Below are 18938 nucleotides of genomic sequence, written 5' to 3' on the forward strand. Positions count from 1 at the left end.
GCACGGGGAACTTTACCTTTACCAACATAGAGATATTATTAGTACTCTATGGAAGCGGGATTGTGCTGGCAGAAAGACATTCCTGATTTTAACTTACGCTCAATTCACTTACTGTTGGTTATCGTTCTTTAGTGACTCGCTAAGTTATATTAATATCCTGAGGGCGGCCCTTTCCTATCTATCTGTAGCATACTAAAAATTTCTTAGTTTTCCGGTAAAAATGAAACCTTATCGACTTTACATCAAGAAAAGTCGTTCACATTGATGTCCTCTTCATGCTGTGAAAGGTTGTCGGTGGTTCGCAGCAACAGCCCATGTACGTACGTATATATCCATACACGAAAATAAATATTTGTGTGTTACTTAAAATCTTTACCAATGCTCTACGTGCAGTGAGGAGGTATTCTCCAGCTAAATCCCTTTGCTTATGCAAAGAATCCCCCCAACTACCCCCAAGACTCGAACAAAATCCCCCACCTATCACTTTCTACTACAAACGCTATTCTTTACACATGTGTGTGGAAGTATAAATATTTGGTATGATATAATTGAGGGAAATTCTTTTAGAGAACACAATGTAGATTACCTCTCAGATAAAATGTATCCCTCACGTCGTCAATTCCATGTGTCGCCAAGGCCAATGACGTTCACCCACATCATGTCATAATCCTCATAAAGCATTTAATAAGACTGCGTAACTATCTCATAACTGAAATCACTTAGCTTTACACTTTAAAGAAATTCATCATTCCGTTCACCTAACGAACTAAATATGTTTGCACCTGGATTCCCTTCTCCCCCACATCATTGCACATATTGCATCATGGTGCCAACTTGTAATTTTTTTTACATATTACAATATTAGAGATTACATATATTAAAGAAAAATGTGTACTGTTGAATTTTATATTATTTTAAGAAAAAAAATCACCCCCAAATTCGCGTATTTGACATGCGGTGCTCACCATTATCATAGAATGAACCCACATCTGTGTGCGCCCTGGTCAATCCCATAGTTAAAGTCAAATTTTGACGCCACGTAAGTTTCTGTCAATAATCTGGCGAAGGAGGAGAGAACATTGTGCTATTTGAAAATTTTCCAATGTGAGGAATTTCAGTTAACTGCTCCTGAAGCATTGGGACATTATAAAAAATAGAAATACATTTGCTCCCCTAAGAGCAAAACATTAGCAAACAAAGGACAAGGTTCTTCGACCTTTACTTTCCCGCGAAGTGGGCGAAAATCAGGTCAACTTTGACTACAGGGGGATAGAGAAACCAGAGGGGCAATTCACCCTCATCCACTCTTCAAATACCACTTGGGGGTTAGCCATTTTTGGTTCATTGGCATAGTGGTAAAATCCGCGATATCTACAAATCCCCGCCACTTCCTTGGGTTCCAAGGAAGTAGAAATAAAATTATCTTCAAATCTTTATTTCTATTTAGCTGCGGATCCGTTCACACAAAAGGCAAAATGCCGACCGGGACAAATTCCCCATCCTCTAATTTGGGGCCTGGGCGCATAGAATTTTCAACGGAAAGAATCACAACGATGCCCCGATGCCTGCACTCTATCGAACAATAGGGTTTATGACAGGGAATCGGTACAAGGTTGGGACCACAAACAAGGAACTCCACTGCATAGACTGCATACATAGACACTGTTAGCTGTTAGCATAGCTGTTAGTACTGAACTTTTCTTTTCACAGCGGGCTCGCTGTCCCCGTTTTCTACTAATGTAGCTTCTTCTCTTTTATTTTATCTTTCTAATGTGATAAATTTTTCACGTGAAATGAATGTGAATAATAGAGTCAATAATATTAAATATCTCGAAGTGCAAGGCCCTGTGTGGTGGCACGGTGGCACGCTTCGCACACCCCTAACGGCGGCCCTGACGTGGGCATTCCTCGTCTGACACCAGAAGAGTGTTTCTCTAGTGTTGTGCGATAAAGGAGACTCAACTGAGCATAATACTCGCAACAAGTGAGCAACGAAACAATTGACAAGTACCAACATTTTTAGATGGCGGTGATGGAATCTAATGTAAATGTTACCACAATTTGTTTCCTTGGATGAAAAGATGAGAAAGTTTATTTTCCAAATGAAGTATAGTTGTGTCTTTATGTGATTTTCGTTCTTCATGATCGTAGAAATAAGGTAAGGTTACAAACAGAGTTAGTACCGGTAGCCTGGGTGCGAAATGATTGAAGACTGGTGGGGTGAGGAAGATCTTAAACACACGCAAATGTAGAATTATTCTAAATTATTTATCATATTCATATTTATAATAATATTAAATGTAAAAGTAAGGGCAACAGTTCCGTATATCGGAAACACGTTAAAATCTGATATATTGTGTTTCGAATGGTTCGTACTTACCACTTGTGGGTAAGTTTCTCTTATCGGACAAACTGATTAAATTGGTAATTGTTTACTATCCTTCGAACATCTATAACTACTAAGTTTCTTCATTTTTTGACATTCGTACTTACGTATCTGCTTCGCGGAACATTCCTGAATGTGTATCAACATTCCTGAATGTGTATCAACGTTGTTTTGATGAAATTAATTGCAATTTTTCACATTACCAGTAAGTCTTTCTGATAGGCCTTTTTGCTTGCCTGAGACGAACTAACCTAACCACGCGCCAATGGTTCGTGGGGCTAGCGCCAATGGTTCGCAATTATTTCCAATTTCTAGATCCTGATACTAACACGACACCAAATTTTAACTATGTTTCCTAACCTAACCACGTAGCCCCACATACCATTCTCTCTTTACTAACGGATAAAGATGTCAGATATTACACAATAGTTGAAATAGTTTTATTTTGTATAACTGCTTATTTAGTTTTTGAGTTCTATTAATATAAATTAATTAGAATATTACCGTTTTAATCTCAGAGAAACTTCTCAAATTCGTTTTTCTTATTTTTCACATTGGTACTTAAATATTCGGCATTGGTGAGGATTTGTGAAGGTGGGATTTTGCTTTTTTCATGCAAATAATCTCAATTTTCCACATATCGAGTAATTTTTGTTCATTTGTTTCTTGCTTGCTTTACACACAATATGGCAGAGAAATGTTGACTAACGTTGTCGATGATCAGTGGCCATGCAGTGTTTCCAACCTTCTTCACTGAAAAATACCTACTTTCGTGTTACTGATTTTGTATTTTTTTCCAGGTTCAAAAACCCCACGAACCATGCACGGATAGCCCCACACACCATTTATTGATAGCTCCATGAACCATGTATGTAGCCTCAAACACCATTTACGGATAGCCCCACGAACCATGCATGGCAAGGTTAGGTTAGGTAAGCATAGTTCAAATTGTTACTCAACATCAGAAAAACTCAAGATAATTCATAGTTACAAAATTGTATGGTTGGAAACACTGCCCGGGGTTTACGTCATGAAACGCACGCAACATTTGTTTTACGTAGTGGAAGGACATAGAGGCAGTGATCAGAACGCTACATTTTAAAAGTAGCTTCGCTACAGCTACGGCTACTCTTCCAAAATGTAGCTTCGCTACAGCTACAGCTACATTTACCAAAATGTAGCTCGCTACGCTACTCGTTCGATACTCGCTACTATATGCGCTACTTCTGCATAAAAAAAATAAAAACAACCATATGGGTATTAAAAAATCTCCTACTACTGGTAAATAGATTCTGATATTTATTATCATGATTCCAGTCATTCAATAATTTTGATAGCAGTGTTACTTCAGTTACTTATTTTTACTATAGTTTTTGAGAATACCATATCTATGCAAGTGGCATATCAATTCAAATTTGATATATGAATATTGCAATTAGGGTGTTACCCAAATTAATGATTACAATTATACATAAATCAAATTTGGTAGGATTATGTATTTATGTTCACATCTACATATTTTTCTTGAGAATAAATATTTCATTTTTATAGACTGATATGAAGGCAGCATTTTGAATGAAAAATACCTGAAGCCCTTCGACTACAAAAGGGCCCAAGTTTCGATTCCCAGTGGAGGCACATAGTGGTTCGGATTCAGTCTCGATCAGCTTATCTATGCATAAAATGGACTCAAAACAAAAAGTAGGAAAGATGCCAAGTTTGGAGGATGGGATCCTCCTGCTCCTCCATTCCCCGCATTGCTCATCATTCATCATTCTTCCTCGTTCTCACAATTAGCCGAAAGTGGCAGAAAGCGACTATAGGTAAGAGAATATTTAAATAAACCATTCATCCCCATTGTCATGATTGTGAGAAGTGGAAGAATAGATGAGGAGGTAAACAGAAGAAGGCAAATGGGTGGTGGACTATATCAAAGCGTTCGAAGATTAATATGGAACAGGGATGTACCTATGAAATGCAAGAAGGTAATGTATAGCACATACTATGTGCCAATAATTACGTAAGGAGCAGAGACTTGGACAATGACAGAGAGAGACAAAAGAAAGATGCAGGCAGTAGAGATAAAATTTTTAAGGAGTATATTGGGGAAGACTCTAGGGGATAGAATAAGGAATGAGGAGATCTGACAGACAGTGGGTGTAGTGAAGCTTCAGGACAGTATAGATAAGGCACAGATGACATGGTTCGGACACATGAAGAGGATGGATGCAGAAAGACTACCAATAAGAGCTTAGAATGCACAAAGAGTGGGAATAAGGTCAAGGGGGAGACCAAGATGTTGGTGGAAAGAGCAGATAGTGGAGAGTGTTAGGAAAAGAGGACAAGATTGGAACTCCGTGGAAAGAGAGGAGTGGTGGAAGACCAGGAAGAAATGGAGAGGCTTGACTTGTATGCTGACCCAGCCAGAGGCAGGAAATGGCAAGGGATGATGATGTCATGATTAGCAAAAGTTACAGAAAAGTGACGCAAAAGTAGGAGAAATACATAAATTTGAAAACTATGTATATGTATTAACTAAAGATTCTGTAGGAAAGTCAATAACTCGTACATACTTTTTGCAATATGATAAAATTATTGAGGAAACTGTCGTGTAAACCTGACTGTTCTAAACGTATTGTAATTTTAAAATTTGTGAACAAATACTATCGTGAAAATGATTGTAATTCCAGAAACTCTATCATTCTTGTAACAATAATTTCCTGCTGGTGAGATCCTATATACTGACGATGATCAATGCTGTTACCGTACTGAGCCATTTATTGCTGGCACTATTCCCTTGTCAGTGCAGTGGAAAATCCATCACTTGTTTTTGCACTGCAAAGTTGTGTCTCACACAGCAATTAATGACATTTTGGTGTCTTTTACACCATGAATATCCACAGGATTTGTTCTGGGGGTGACACAAACGAGGCACTTTTTTCCAGTGGTGCAGCAAACGAGGCATGTTTATCCCCAAAATAGCGATGCAGCTAAAAAGACGTAGCTGTTAGCAGGAATATATTCATATATGTCAGTTAGTTATCTGGATATCTGAATTATTCAGCTACTAATTAAATAAATATGCAGATATCTATAATCTACAATCTAGATAATCTGTACCTTCATGTAATAGACTGTCTTTATGAACCTCCTGCAAAATTAAGGGTTATTGTCGATTTTCTTCTGACACTGTTGCCACATTCAAAATTCACTTCAAAATGCTGAGAAAAATGTAGCTGTAGCGAAATTTCCGCTACAACTACAGGAATTTTGTAGCTTCGCTACCGCTACAACTACAATTTTCAAAATGTAGCATCGCTACAGCTACAGCTACAAATTTTGTAGGTAGCTACAGTAGCGACGCTACAAGTAGCTCGCTACTTCTGACCACTGCATAGAGGCAACAGCTTTTGTGCATCGGAGAGACATTGATCTTGAAAAATACATGATTTACCGGCCAAATAAATTAAACAATGGGAAAAAAAACACTTTGATGACCTTTCAAAAGTGCACGGAAAGTCAGTTCGGTAAATACTTTCTCCTGTAAATTTGAAGAAATATGTTTCTCGGAGATATAAACAATAAATGAAATATGGGTATAATTTAACAATACAGGGAAAATCTCCAATTTGTTTGAAATTTCGGATACTTACTAATTTGGGTCTCCTAATCACGAATCTGCACTTAAAATTTGGCGCTCACGTATAGAAATTCCTGAATTATGGCTAGCCCCACGGACCATTGGCGCTAGCCCCACGAACCATTGGCACGTAGTTAGGTTAGGTTAGGAAACAGTTAAATTTTAGGGTCGTAGTAATATCAGGAATATATATATTTCGTTCTTTAAGTATTCGAAACTGAAAATCTTGCGATAAATATTGAGCAATTGTGCATTGTCGGTTGCGATGACTGACCCTCTTATTTTGCAAGTTCGACACGTGAGCGCCAAATTTTAACTTCAGATTCGTGATTAGGAGCCCTAATTTAGTGAGTATGCCGAATTTCAAACAAAATGGAGAAATTCCCTGTATTGTAAAATCGCTCCGAAATATGATTCCTACTATCAAAAGGTATTAATTATAATTATAAGCCCAGTATGACTTCCTGAACAAAGTTGAAAATGGAAATGGTTCGTGGGGCTATGTAGGTATTTTTGGTTGGAGTGGGTTGGAAGCACTGCATGCCGACTACAGTAATGAAACTATGACCGCCATTTAGCGTGTTACCGAAGGGAAAAAGAAACTTAGAAAACTTACCTGATATGTTGCAAATAAAGCTTATTTCCGTGAAATAAGCAAAATGCCACCTTCAACAATGTTTCTCAATGCAGAATACGTAAGTACGAATATTGAAATTAAATGAACTAGCAAATTTCAGCCGTTTTCCGGATATGTGAAATTTACCTAAGATTTTTCATCTGTCCTCATATTGTTCATGAATGTAAAAACATGCCCAATGGGGGTGGATGTACCAGGCAAACAGAACATCATTTCACTGCTTTCACAAGGACATCATACTTTAAACAACATGCCAAGAATCTACCCATTTATCCGACAAGTAAACCTATTTTTTTCCAGTTTTTTTTGGAGATATATTAAGATTTCTCATGCACATTGTCACTGATCATACATCACAACAGATCGAACAATTTTGTTTCTTCTTCTGAAGTAGAAAATACTCTTATCTGATTAGAAGTATCCAGACACCCACCTGTAAATGAAGTAAAAGATTGGGTCGCCCTCCATCGAGAATACTGGCAGTCAATACGGTGTTGGCCCAAACCTTAGCCTTGATGACAGCCTTCACTCTCGCAGGCATACTTTCCATCAGGTGGCAGAATTTCTCGTAGAGCTCCGAAATGAGAAGAGGTATTGATGTGGGTTGGTGTAGTCTAGCACGAAGTCGGCATTCCAAAACATCCCAGAGATGTTCTATGGGATTCAAATCAGGACTCTGCACAGACCAGTCCATTAGTGGGACGTTGTTGTCATCAAACCACTCCCCTACAAGCCCTACAGGCTGGTAGATATCGTTCACCAGGAATTCGTCACACCCACACCTTACCATGAGATTGGCACATTGTGTACCTTGATTCAACACTCCACACAACAGTTTTCCACTGTTCTATGGTCCAGTTTCGTGCTCCTTGCACTATGCGAAGCAGCATTTGGCATTTGCCTGTGTGATGTTTGGGTTGTGGGCAGCTGCTTGCCCATGGAAGCCAAATTGCAGCACGTTGCCCCAAACAGTCATGGTGCTTGGTGTAGATCCTGATGCAGTTGGGAATTCCTGTGTGATGGTGGCGATGGATGATGGACGATTACGCTGTACAACCAACCCTCTTCAACACTTGAAGGTCTCTAGAGGTCAACATGGGAGATCGGGCTGCATGCTTTTGGGTTCTACACATGCCTTCACGTTTCCACTTCACTATAACATCGGAAACAGTGGACCTAGGGATGTTTAACTTATTAGTACTTGTGGAAATACTGTTGTGAGTATCAGACCAACTATGTGTACTCTGGAGCAGAACCCCTTAAATTTCTCTGTTCCACTATATCTAGTTTCCCATTTTTCAAGATATTCGAAGCAAGTGCTGTAAAAAGGTATCAACAATGCCTAGCATGAAATGTCTCTCAACTGTAGACTTGGTTTCTTGGTTTTCAAGCTATGTCCTAGACTAATATAAAATGGGACAAATTGTTTTTTATAATAGTGACGGGACAGCCGGGACATGACTTTGAAACAAGACTTTCTTCTTATAAGGCGCTACAGCTCTCTATGGGCTTTGGCCTGCTCAATTACATCCTTCCACTCTTCTCTACTCAACGCACATTTCTTCCAGTTCTGTGTCTTCAGTTTTCTTATGTCATTTCTGACATCGTCTATCCATCTGGTTTTGGGCCTTCCTTGTGATCTTGTACCAATAGGTCTCCAATTGTAAATTTGTTTCACAATTCATTCTTCGGGCATTCTTTCAATATGACCCAACCAGCTCAATCTTTGTGTTTTGATAAATGTTCTTATATTCTTACTCTTTATTAATATTTCGAGCTCTTCGTTTGTTTTTATTCGCCATATATTATTAGATTGTCTCGTTGGGTCATATATTTTCCTTAATATCTTTCTTTCAAATATCATTAGTTTTCGAATTATATCTTCTTTCAGCACCCAGGTTTCACAGCCATATGTAACCACAGGTCTTATTATGGATTTATACAGTTTTAATTTTATTTTTCTGGTAACTAGTTTGGATTGGAATATCCTCTTATTCGCATAAAATGCTCTGTTTCCAGCTGCAATCCTAATTACTATGTCGTCTGCATATGCACAGACCTGTCTTATTCTTGTTGAAATGTTTCCTCTGATTTCCAACTTCTGAATTATTTCATCCATGACTATGCTAAATAAAATTACTGATAATGGGTCTCCTTGTTTTACTCCTCTATTTATTGGAAATTTCTGACTAAAATCATTGTTTCCTTTTACTACTGCTGTAGTGTTTTGTAATGTCATCTTTATTAATCTTATTAGTTTGTTTGGAACATTAATTTTCTTTAGACATGTAGGAATTATATTTCTATTTACTGAGTCAAATGCTTGCATAAAATCTATAAATATGTTATGCAGTTCAATATTATATTCATAACATTTTTCATATATTTGTCGCAGTATGAATATATTGTCAACTGTAGATCTATTTGGTCTAAATCCCATTTGATATTCGCCCAATATGTTTTCTGTAATTTTGGAGATTCTATTTTGTAGAAGAATTGCAAAAATTTTGTATGCGACATTCAAAAGCGTAATTGGTCTGTAGTTATTACACTGCAACCTGTCTCCTTTTTTTAAAAATTGGGCAAATGATACCATGTAGCCATTCTTGTGGCATTTCCTCTTTATTCCATATGTTGAGTATCAAATTATAAATTTTATTCCTTATCATATAACCTCCATGTCTTATCAGTTCTGCTGTGATATTATCTGAACCAGATGACTTATTCATTTTTAAGGATTTTATGATTTTATTTACCTCCTCATATGTTGGTATTGGAGTTTCAGTATCATTTTCCAATTTTTCGGATATTTCATCTTCAGACGGTAAGTGTTCCCAATTTAATAGTTCCTGAAAGTACTCTTTCCAACGGAGTAATACTTTTTTCTTTCTCAGATATTATTTCTCCAGATGCATCTTTACATAATGAAGTTGCATGAGTGTAGTTCCCTACATGAGATGTCACAGCCTTAAAAAAATTTCTTGAATCCTTTCTTCTATGGTATTCCTCAATCTCTCTGATTCTATCATTTATCCATTCTTTTTCTTCTTTCTGGATACATTGTTGGCAATTCTCCTTTTTTTCTCATATTCTTCACAATTTGCCCTTGTGTGTCTCTGTAAACATCTTTGTCGTGCAGCATTTTTCTGATTTATTACCATTTTACATTCATCATCCCACCATTCATTCCTTTGTTTTCCATCTTGCTTTTGTATTATTTCAGTTGCTGTTTTCAGAATGACTTCTTTGAGTTGTTTCCAATCTTCATTTATATCTTGGGTATCAATAAAGTTTTCCAAATTTTGGCTCATTTTTTTTCTATATTGTTTCAGAATTGCTTTACTATGCATATTGCTTTTATTCCATTTTATCTGTTGTCTTGGAATACTTTTTCGTACAGGTATTAATTTCTGTTTAATTACTGCCTTGACCATTAAATGATCCGAATCACAATTCAGACCCCTCATTGTTTTTACATCCTGCACCATTTCCTTTTTATGTTCGTTTACTAAAACATGGTCAATTTGGTTGGTAGTTTTCCCATCTGGGGACACCCAGGTACCTTTATGTATCTTTTTATGTTCATACTGTGTACTCATTACAGTCATATTATTTGCAATAGCATAGTTGCATACTAATTCTCCATTATTATTGGTTATCTCATGCAATGTATGTTTACCTGTTACTTCTTTATATGCATCCTCTTTTCCTATTTTTGCATTTAAATCTCCCAACAGGACTATCAGGTCATGTCTCGGGGTTTTATCTTGCACTACTTGTAGTTCTTCATAAAACTTATCTTTAATGTCATCATCTTTCTCTTCTGTTGGAGCATACACGTTTATAAATGTCACATTACAGAACCTTCCCTTCACTCTAAGTTTAGATATTCTTTCACTACACGGTTCAAACCCTAGTACATGTTTTACCATTTCTCTCTCTACTAGGAATCCAGTTCCGTGCTGACCCGTAGTTTCTTTACAACTGTAATACGCAGAGTATTTGTCTTTCTTGATTTCTCCTTGCCCTTTCCATCTTACTTCGTGTAATGCGACTATCTGCAACTTTGTTGCTAAGACTTGATCAGCTATTTCTTGCATTTTTCCCGGTTTTAGCATAGTCATGATATTCCATGTTCCTACACATATTATATCTTTCTTATTCCTTTTCATATGCCTAGGTCGTTTTCCATTAATCCATCCGGCTTTCTGTAATTGAGCTCTTTTAGCGGAAGGTTATTTTTATGAGACCAGGGTGCTGGCCTAGTGCTCAACCCCCATTTCTTTGGAGGACCAGGATTTTCTGTTAGGGTTTACTCCCTTAGCTGATAACACCCAGTTTAGGTGCTGGATACTCGCCTTCACCCTCCTCCATCTGCTACAGCATCGGCCCGCCAAAGCGGGCCATATGAACTTTTTTGCTGCATTGCCCAGGGGTCACGCAGCTAACAGCCTTCGGGGACGTGGAGGTACGATTTGTTGGTAGTATTGGTAGTTGTTATACCCAATGGCGCTCCTCAGTATTTATAGAGTGCTCATATCAGCATCCAAACACTCCATGAGACCATACCAACCTTTGACCCCCTTGAAACAAGCCTGTTGTGGTCAAAATGGAACGTTTGGTCACCCTATTTATGCACAAACCACAAATGTGCTTATTTTGTTGTAATTTAGAATTTTATTGACTGAAAATGAGATCACCTGTGTAGATTTTTAGTGTCTAGATCAGGGATGAGCAGTATATGTGAAAATGGAGAAAAATAAACCTTTTTTTATTTTAAGGAGCCAAATTTGTGGTAATCTTAGGTGATTTTCTAAATTTGATCTTCTTATTGGTGCTGGGAAAACTGTTACATATAATAGAATTTATACCAGAAGATTTCAGAATATTGTCTATTATGGTGATTTGTTCACAGGTATTGATGAATAAAAGAAAATTGTTTACAATGGCTGCTCGTGACACAAGGAATAAAGGGACCAACAGGAATTTGGAGCCACATGAAATTGAAGAAGAATTGATGGACAGGGAGTTAGAAGGTAACTTATGTATATTGGTAATATAGCAAATATGCTGCTGGACAAAAAAAACCGGACACCTTAATATTTGACATCTGAATTGCAATTACTTATGAATTACGCTCTCAGTTAAGTATTGAACAATTGAACATTCATTATTGAACATTTTCCACAGTTTTCCGTTTATTATTTATCTATTTATTTATTTATTTACTCGTATTTACTTATTTGGAACACTTAGTAGGCTCAAAATTTATTTCGTGCAATTTTGTTTTAATTTATTGATTTTCAATTCCTGTTGATGTTATTTTGTTTAATGTCTAGAGAGGCATGAATTTTGGTTCATAGTAACCATGGTAACATATATTATTGACATTGTCATTGCTGGTATTTTTCTTGCAAGTGTATTGTAAGTTTGCTGCTAGCTTGAAAATGAGACGTGAAGAGGTAGTGTAAAAGCAGTAGCTCTTCGCGATGATGGTCGTAGTGTACACTATATTGCTAGGGTGCTAAATATAGCACGAAGTACTATCCATGAAGGTCTCAGACGGTATGACGCAACCGGTTCCTATGGTAGAAGACCGGGTTCTGGTCAGAAACGATGCACAACAGCACGGGAAGATCGTTTAATGCGTATCATAGTCTTAAGAGACCGTCGTACGACTTCAAATATTGTGGCACAGCATTTGAGAAATGTTCATAGAGCTGTGGTTTCTTCACGAACAGTTCATAGAAGACTGAATGAAAGTGGTTTATCATCTCGGAGGCCGGCTGCAGGTCCCAGGTTGTTAGCACGTCACCGGAAGCGAAGACTGGAATTTTCTACAAAACACTTACGTTGGAATGTGGAGCAGTGGGAAAAGGTTTTATTCTCTGATGAGTCAGAATTCAACCTACGTTCATGAGACGGGCTTGAACATGTGTATAGAAGACCTAATGAGCGTTATGCACAATGTTGTTTCGTTGAAATAACACCCTTTGGAGGCGGTGGTGTCATGGTCTGGGGAGGTATCTCTTTACAAGGACGTACAGAGTTGGTTCTTGTAGATAATGAGGCAATGGCAGCTTGCAGGTATATTACAGAATGTGTGGCAGATCATGTAGTACCATATGCACCATTCATAGGCCCGGACTTTGTTTTTATGCATGACAATGCGCGTCCTCACATTGCAAATATTGTCACGGAGTACCTGGAAAAGTTGGGATTACGCGATTAGAATGACCACCACAAAGTCCGGACTTAAATCCGATAGAGCACGTCTGGGATCAACTGAAACGACATATCAGAAACCGCGCAATAGTTCCAGAAACAATTGAAGAGCTAAGACTTGCTATTCAAGAAGAATGGGAGCAATTGGACCAAGAATTTATTGCCAACCTTATTCGAAGTATGCCACGGCGGTTACAAGCTGTAATTGATGGCAGGGGAGGTAACACCCGCTATTAGACCCCACCAGTACCAGTTAACAATATTAAAAAAAAATATTGCTAAGATTTTTTTTGGTAGTTTTCTGTAACTTTCGTTTATGTTCTAATTTAACTTATTAACAATAAATTTTAATTTGCTTTCTGTTGAATATATTCAGGATTTCTTATTTCCAATAATTTCTGCAACATTTACTTAGCCTTCGAATCAGAATTTATGCGTTATCACAAAAAATACAAGTGTCCGGTTTTTTTTGTCCAGCAGTATAGAAATAATGGAACTGGAGTTACATTGTTAGTCTGCTTCTGCAGCATATGCATCTTTCTTTAGTATAGAGAGAGTAGTCTGCTTTTTTCTGTTTCGTCGCTAGGATTTATGGGCAGTTTAAATTTAAGTAAATAAAAGGTAACGGTTCTGATTGTTGTATGATTTTTTTGAAATTCTCCTAGCAGGAAAACTAATTATCGGAGAATTTTGGCAATCATTGTCACACAAAAGTTCAACCTTGCGTAAAGTAATGAGCACTGTTTGGATTTCAAAAAATGTTATTTATGTTGAAAAAAAAACTTAAAAATTACCTTAACATGGACAATGTATTTTTTCAATGATAAGCGACTGTAAGTATCGTAGGCTAGTGGGAATTAATGTAGAAGTAAATCGGAACCTCAGGGGAATGCATTTAGGCACTTTATTTTAATGCTAAGAGAACCAAATCTTGCCTCCCTAACCTAACTACGAAGCATATATTGAACAAAATCTTAAGTAATCGCTAAAACTCCTCCATCTGTGTTAACAGACATAAATCAAAATCGAACCATGTTCAAATTGCATTTGTAGCATGATGAAATCGCAATAAAACAAAAGGAACTTTGGCCAGAGAAAATAACAATTAGGTTAAATGCATTTTTTATTTAGTGACTGAGTTGTAATTGGATTATTACCTGATGTTTGGGCAATGACTTTCTGAATACTAATTTAATTTTTTGTCAGGATAATACATCTCTCTCTTTCTCTCCTGTGCAGCTCATGGATTGCTGGAAGATGGTATGACATTGGAGGATAAGAAAAACTACCTACGTGTTATCAAAGAATCCAAAGATACAGCAGAAATTGAAGAGAAGAACAGAGCCAAGAGAAAGAAAGGTGTGGAATGTACAATAACTTCAGGAGATGGAGATTCTGAGGTATATTATTATGTTTTTCTTCTGCGATGTAGCTGGAGTGTGTATTTATTACAACTGATAGTAATAGTTTTGCATTGAGTGAAATATTCTTGAATAGAAGTACTTAGGATGTTAATGTAAGTGCATGGTAAAGGGGGAAAACAGGCAACTCAATGCTCGTCAAATTCCATAAAATTAAATTTTATTTGCAAAAAATTACAATTTGACAAATGAAGTTTCAAATGCATGAAACGAAGGATCAAATGTAAATTCCAGCAGAGCATCAACATGGCAGGAAAAAGAAAGGCCCATGGATTGTGTGATTCTTAATGAGTTGGGGACCAAGGGAATTTCACAGTTGCATAATTTTACCTACTTTAAAAATTTTTGGTCAAATATTTTAATGCAGTTTATTTGTGTTTTTTTCCCTAAAACATCACATCATGGAAGAGTGCAACTAGCATTTGAGAAGTTGAGAATATAAAATAATCATGTATATTTTGTGATTTTAGATGCAAAGAACAAGACAGAATTTATTATTTTGTTATGTGAGCATGCAATATTTGTATAGTAATTGTATGTTTTTATTACAGACTCTTTCATCCTCCAATCAACTGAATCAGAAAAATGTTGACAATACAGAGGAGAATCCTAGTAATCAGAATGTGAAACATGATTCTGAAGACAATTTGAAAATCAGTTCGCCAAAGGGAGGTGCAATTGATGACAGTACACCAGATTTAGATATGTTTTTTGTGGAGTCATCAAGTAAGAAAAGTGACTTGGCAGAATGTGACAGACGGTCTGTAGCATCTAGTGAAGATGATTCTGTGCCTTTAAATAATATTGTTAGTGTTGGAGACAATTGTGATAGTGAAGTTGATAAGAATGAGATTGAAAAGGATGGGGATTGTCAAGAAATAGAAAAGGCTTGTGATACCAGTGGGAACAATACAGAAAGCCTGTTGTGGCTAGATAAAGGGGTTGTTGATAACAAGATCATTGCTCGTAGTGTACGTGCTTCTGCAAAAAATAAACTGTCACTAAAACGGAAATCATATAAGGGAACTTTATTTGAATCTTGTGAAATAGAAGAAGAGGAAGAAGATAGAAACAATCATGAAAATACAGAAGTATCAGATAATAGTCAGTGTATAGGTGATGGTCAAGAAGAGGGAGAAGTGCAAAAGTCTCCAACAAACTCAACTTCCATCTTCCAAAATAGCCCTCTAAGGAAGGAGCAACAAAAGCGTGATCTCAAAAGGAACATAAATGCATTTTTTCTAGACAAAGGTTTTGTCGATAGACCATTGCAATGCAATCGAGCCCAGAGAGCATTAGAAAGGAAGCCATATTATTTTGCCCCCAAGGGGAAAAATATAAAGAACTATTCTGAAGTCATATGTAAGGACATTGAAAGCTATTTAGAGAAGTTAAGTGGAATTCAAAAACTAAGTATTGAAAGATTACCCTGGGGGAATCCAATAGTTGTAGGAAGAAACAATGGAACTCTAGATAAGGTCAAGAAACGGTTTGTGAATGAGACATATGACATTGAGGATGACCAGGAAGGTGATGAGACTAATAGCAAATCTTATGGCAAACGCCGACATGCAAGCAATAAATCTGAAGTTGAAAGTGAGAGTGATAATGATATATTTGACAAGAAGAGGCCAAAAAGGAACATAAAAGGTAAAAAGGAAGATGCTCTATCTGCAAGTGAAGATGATGTGCAATTTCTTGATGATTTGGAGAAGAGGTGCGTTTCTCTCTCAAAGCCCAAACCTGTTAACTCCGAACTTGTAGAACTGAATGATTCGGATGAGGATTTTGAACTCTCGGTATCCGCATTACGGTCTGTTAGACGCAAGCAGTATAATAGAAAGCAGGATAATGCGTGTGCTTCCACCTCTGTTTCACAAGATAATGAAGCCGAGATGCTTAGCGAGAAAGAAGAGGAAAAAGTTAAAATAGTGGAGGAATCAGATTCTGAATCGATCTTTGGTGAGGATGCTGCTAAGCCGTGTGCACCTAATGCAAAGTCACCACCTTCGCCAGAGCAGAAATCTTCTGGGCCATCACCAAACAAACAGTCCATGTCTAGTGTTGAATCTACTGTACCTGAGAATGCTGTTCCATGTGAATCACCTAATAATTTGGCTAAAAATGTTGTAGTTAGTAATAGTGCAAGTATTAGTGATGAGCAGCAAGCCAATTTGCCAAGTACTAGTTTAGGTGAGAAATGTAGGAGAGACTCAACAGGTTCACCTAACAAGGCTCCCCAAGCTTCCAGCTCAAGAGGACCAAAGGAACATATCATTCCAATTATAATCGAAGGAAATGAAGATGATCTGTTAGAGGTTAGTTCCAGTGCTAATATACAAAATGTTCATGGTTGATAAGGTAAATACGATTTAAGTGTTGCATAGTTAAAGTTCCATGTTCTTCCTCCTAGATGCTGTGACCAACTAAGGCAGTAGACCTTCAAAATTAATCGAAAAATGCACAACACCTGCAATGTGGAAATATGGAACTTTCCTATGCAATACAAAATGTGGTTGGGTATGCAGTTTGTCTAACTTTGTTATGCACAGATAGTCTAATGAAGTCAGGATTTCACTTAAAATTTATTGATGCTAATGTTTGAGATGCTACAAAATGAAATATCTCTTATTAATCTAATATAAAATTCGTAAGTAGGGAAAATCAAAAATATAATTGCTTAATAATTTAATGCAGATCTTCTGAATGTTTTTGTTCAGAAATGAATTAAGTAGTACAGTGGCAACCATTCTAATTCCCTGACGACTGGGAGGGAAGCTTGTCCTTCCAGACAGCTGTGGCTGTGAGGCTGTTGCTGGGGACAAGCCGAGACAGGTGGTTTCTACCTGTCTGTTACGTCACAATGGGCATCGTGCTACGACGAGCTCACAAGCCCCAACTGCGAAGTTGCAGGAAAGAAATGAAAAGATGTTTTAGATGCATAGCATATTATGTTTGCACATTTTGGCAAGGGGATAAAGACCGCGCCAATACATACTGCATTTAGGGCATTTTAGGTGTTCGTTTCTGATTAAGACTAAATTAGTATTATCAAAATAGAGGGTCAGTCTTCTCAAGTAATCCTGAGTTCGAAACTCGACACTTTTTTTTATTTTTTTTTATTTTATATATTATTAACCTGTATTGACTATTGAAGTGATAACAAAAGCAAACAAAGAATCTTGCAAGGGATGGCTTAAAAGCATGAGAATAGTGAAGTTAGTGGATATTTTTTAACATTTTCGCCCATCTCACTCTATATACACCTACATACGAAATCATTTCTCAATTTGGTTCCTGCCTTTCCCTATTCATTTCAATTTTGATAAGTGTAAGTTTTATTAGCACATAATATTGACTTAGGGGTAAAGATATCTGAAAAACCTGTAAATATTTCTTCTTCTTGTTTTGGTGACTTTTGATTCCTATCTGCGCTGTGAGTTGAATGGAAAAATCGAAATGTTATTCAAACTGGTACAATATGTTCAAATTATGGCCATTCTTAAACACTTTGACATTTACTCTGAGGTAATAATTTTCCCAGAAGCAGACGTTTCTGGGAATATTATTAAGTTCTGTTTGTGTACTCTGAAATACACATTATAGAAAATGAAAAACTACTAATTCCCTAAAAAATATGTATGTAACCGGTTCCGTCTTTCTCATAACACTGATGATGCAGCGATAGAGTGTGAAAATTCGAGTTTTTTCACTGTGTGGTGAGTGTTTCCTTTCTCCTTTGCTTTGTATTTAGCCCTTTTGACCATCCTTGCTTTTATTTATATATAATAAATCTGGGTTTGGTTAGACTTGAATTTTATCACTCATTCTAATGGCTTGAACACACAGGTAGGAAAAGACAAAGAATTTGTATACATGAAGGCTAAACATAATATTATACCTTTGTTGCTTATTCTAATCAGTGTCTTTCCTGATGTGTAAGAGAGAGGGGTTTAGTTTGTCATTGTTATTCCTAATCAATACAAGTGCAGGGCCTCCCCAATAATGGCATAGCAGTAACATCGTCATCTTGAGTTCGATACCTAGTGGGGACACATAGTGGTTCGGATCTCACTTTAAACTGTAAATCAAGTCCGTGATTAGTAGCAAATTACACACACGTATTCATATTAATTTTGCAGAAGTCATAGTAATTTATTTCAATATTTTGAAAAAGAAAAGGATTATGTCTCTGGAAACACCGATCCTTCCAAAAAAAAATTTATCACTCTGAAATGCCACCTAATATATGAATTTCAGTAATTCTTTGTTCTGTATCAGTGGACTTCGAATCTTACTTTTATTGCCTTTTCAGACAAAGTGAAGGAATGCTACGGAAGAGAATCTGGAAGATAAAAACAAGTACAACGTTGGGAAGGCTTAATTAAGGTCCATGTGAGGAGGGAGACATTCCCCCACCTAACTATGGGATAGGCTCTTTCCCTGTTTCGATTTTTCACTAAGGATGGCAATTTATACTTTGATATGATGACAGGGAAGAAGAATTGATAAGGCCCAAATGGGAGAGATTTATTAGAATAATTCGTAAATGACAAGAACATGTTGCTTTCTATTTTCTCTACATTGCTTCAAATAAATGATATTATCAGCTAGGAGAGGCATTCAAGT

The 18938-nt window shown here is 36.9% G+C and overlaps 1 protein-coding gene across 7 annotated transcripts in view; it reads left to right on the plus strand.

The window, feature by feature from the left end:
* Positions 1-1955: 1955 nt before the first annotated feature.
* Positions 1956-18938, plus strand: part of LOC146003401 (uncharacterized) — a 54129-nt gene continuing 37146 nt past the window's right edge. For all 7 annotated transcript variants that reach the window (XR_014443824.1, XM_083141685.1, XM_083141690.1 and 4 more), the window contains exons 1-4: positions 1956-2158; positions 11579-11699; positions 14128-14288; positions 14861-16627. Coding sequence is in view for 6 of the 7 variants with exons in the window: in XM_083141685.1 (XP_082997811.1) it covers positions 11585-11699; positions 14128-14288; positions 14861-16627 (2043 nt within the window). In the remaining variant the exon portion in view is untranslated. The remainder of the gene's footprint in view (positions 2159-11578; positions 11700-14127; positions 14289-14860; positions 16628-18938) is intronic.

Source organism: Lepisma saccharinum, chromosome 1, assembly GCF_977018435.1.
Source record: "Lepisma saccharinum chromosome 1, izLepSacc3.1, whole genome shotgun sequence".
In the NCBI taxonomy this organism is placed as follows: domain Eukaryota; kingdom Metazoa; phylum Arthropoda; class Insecta; order Zygentoma; family Lepismatidae; genus Lepisma; species Lepisma saccharinum.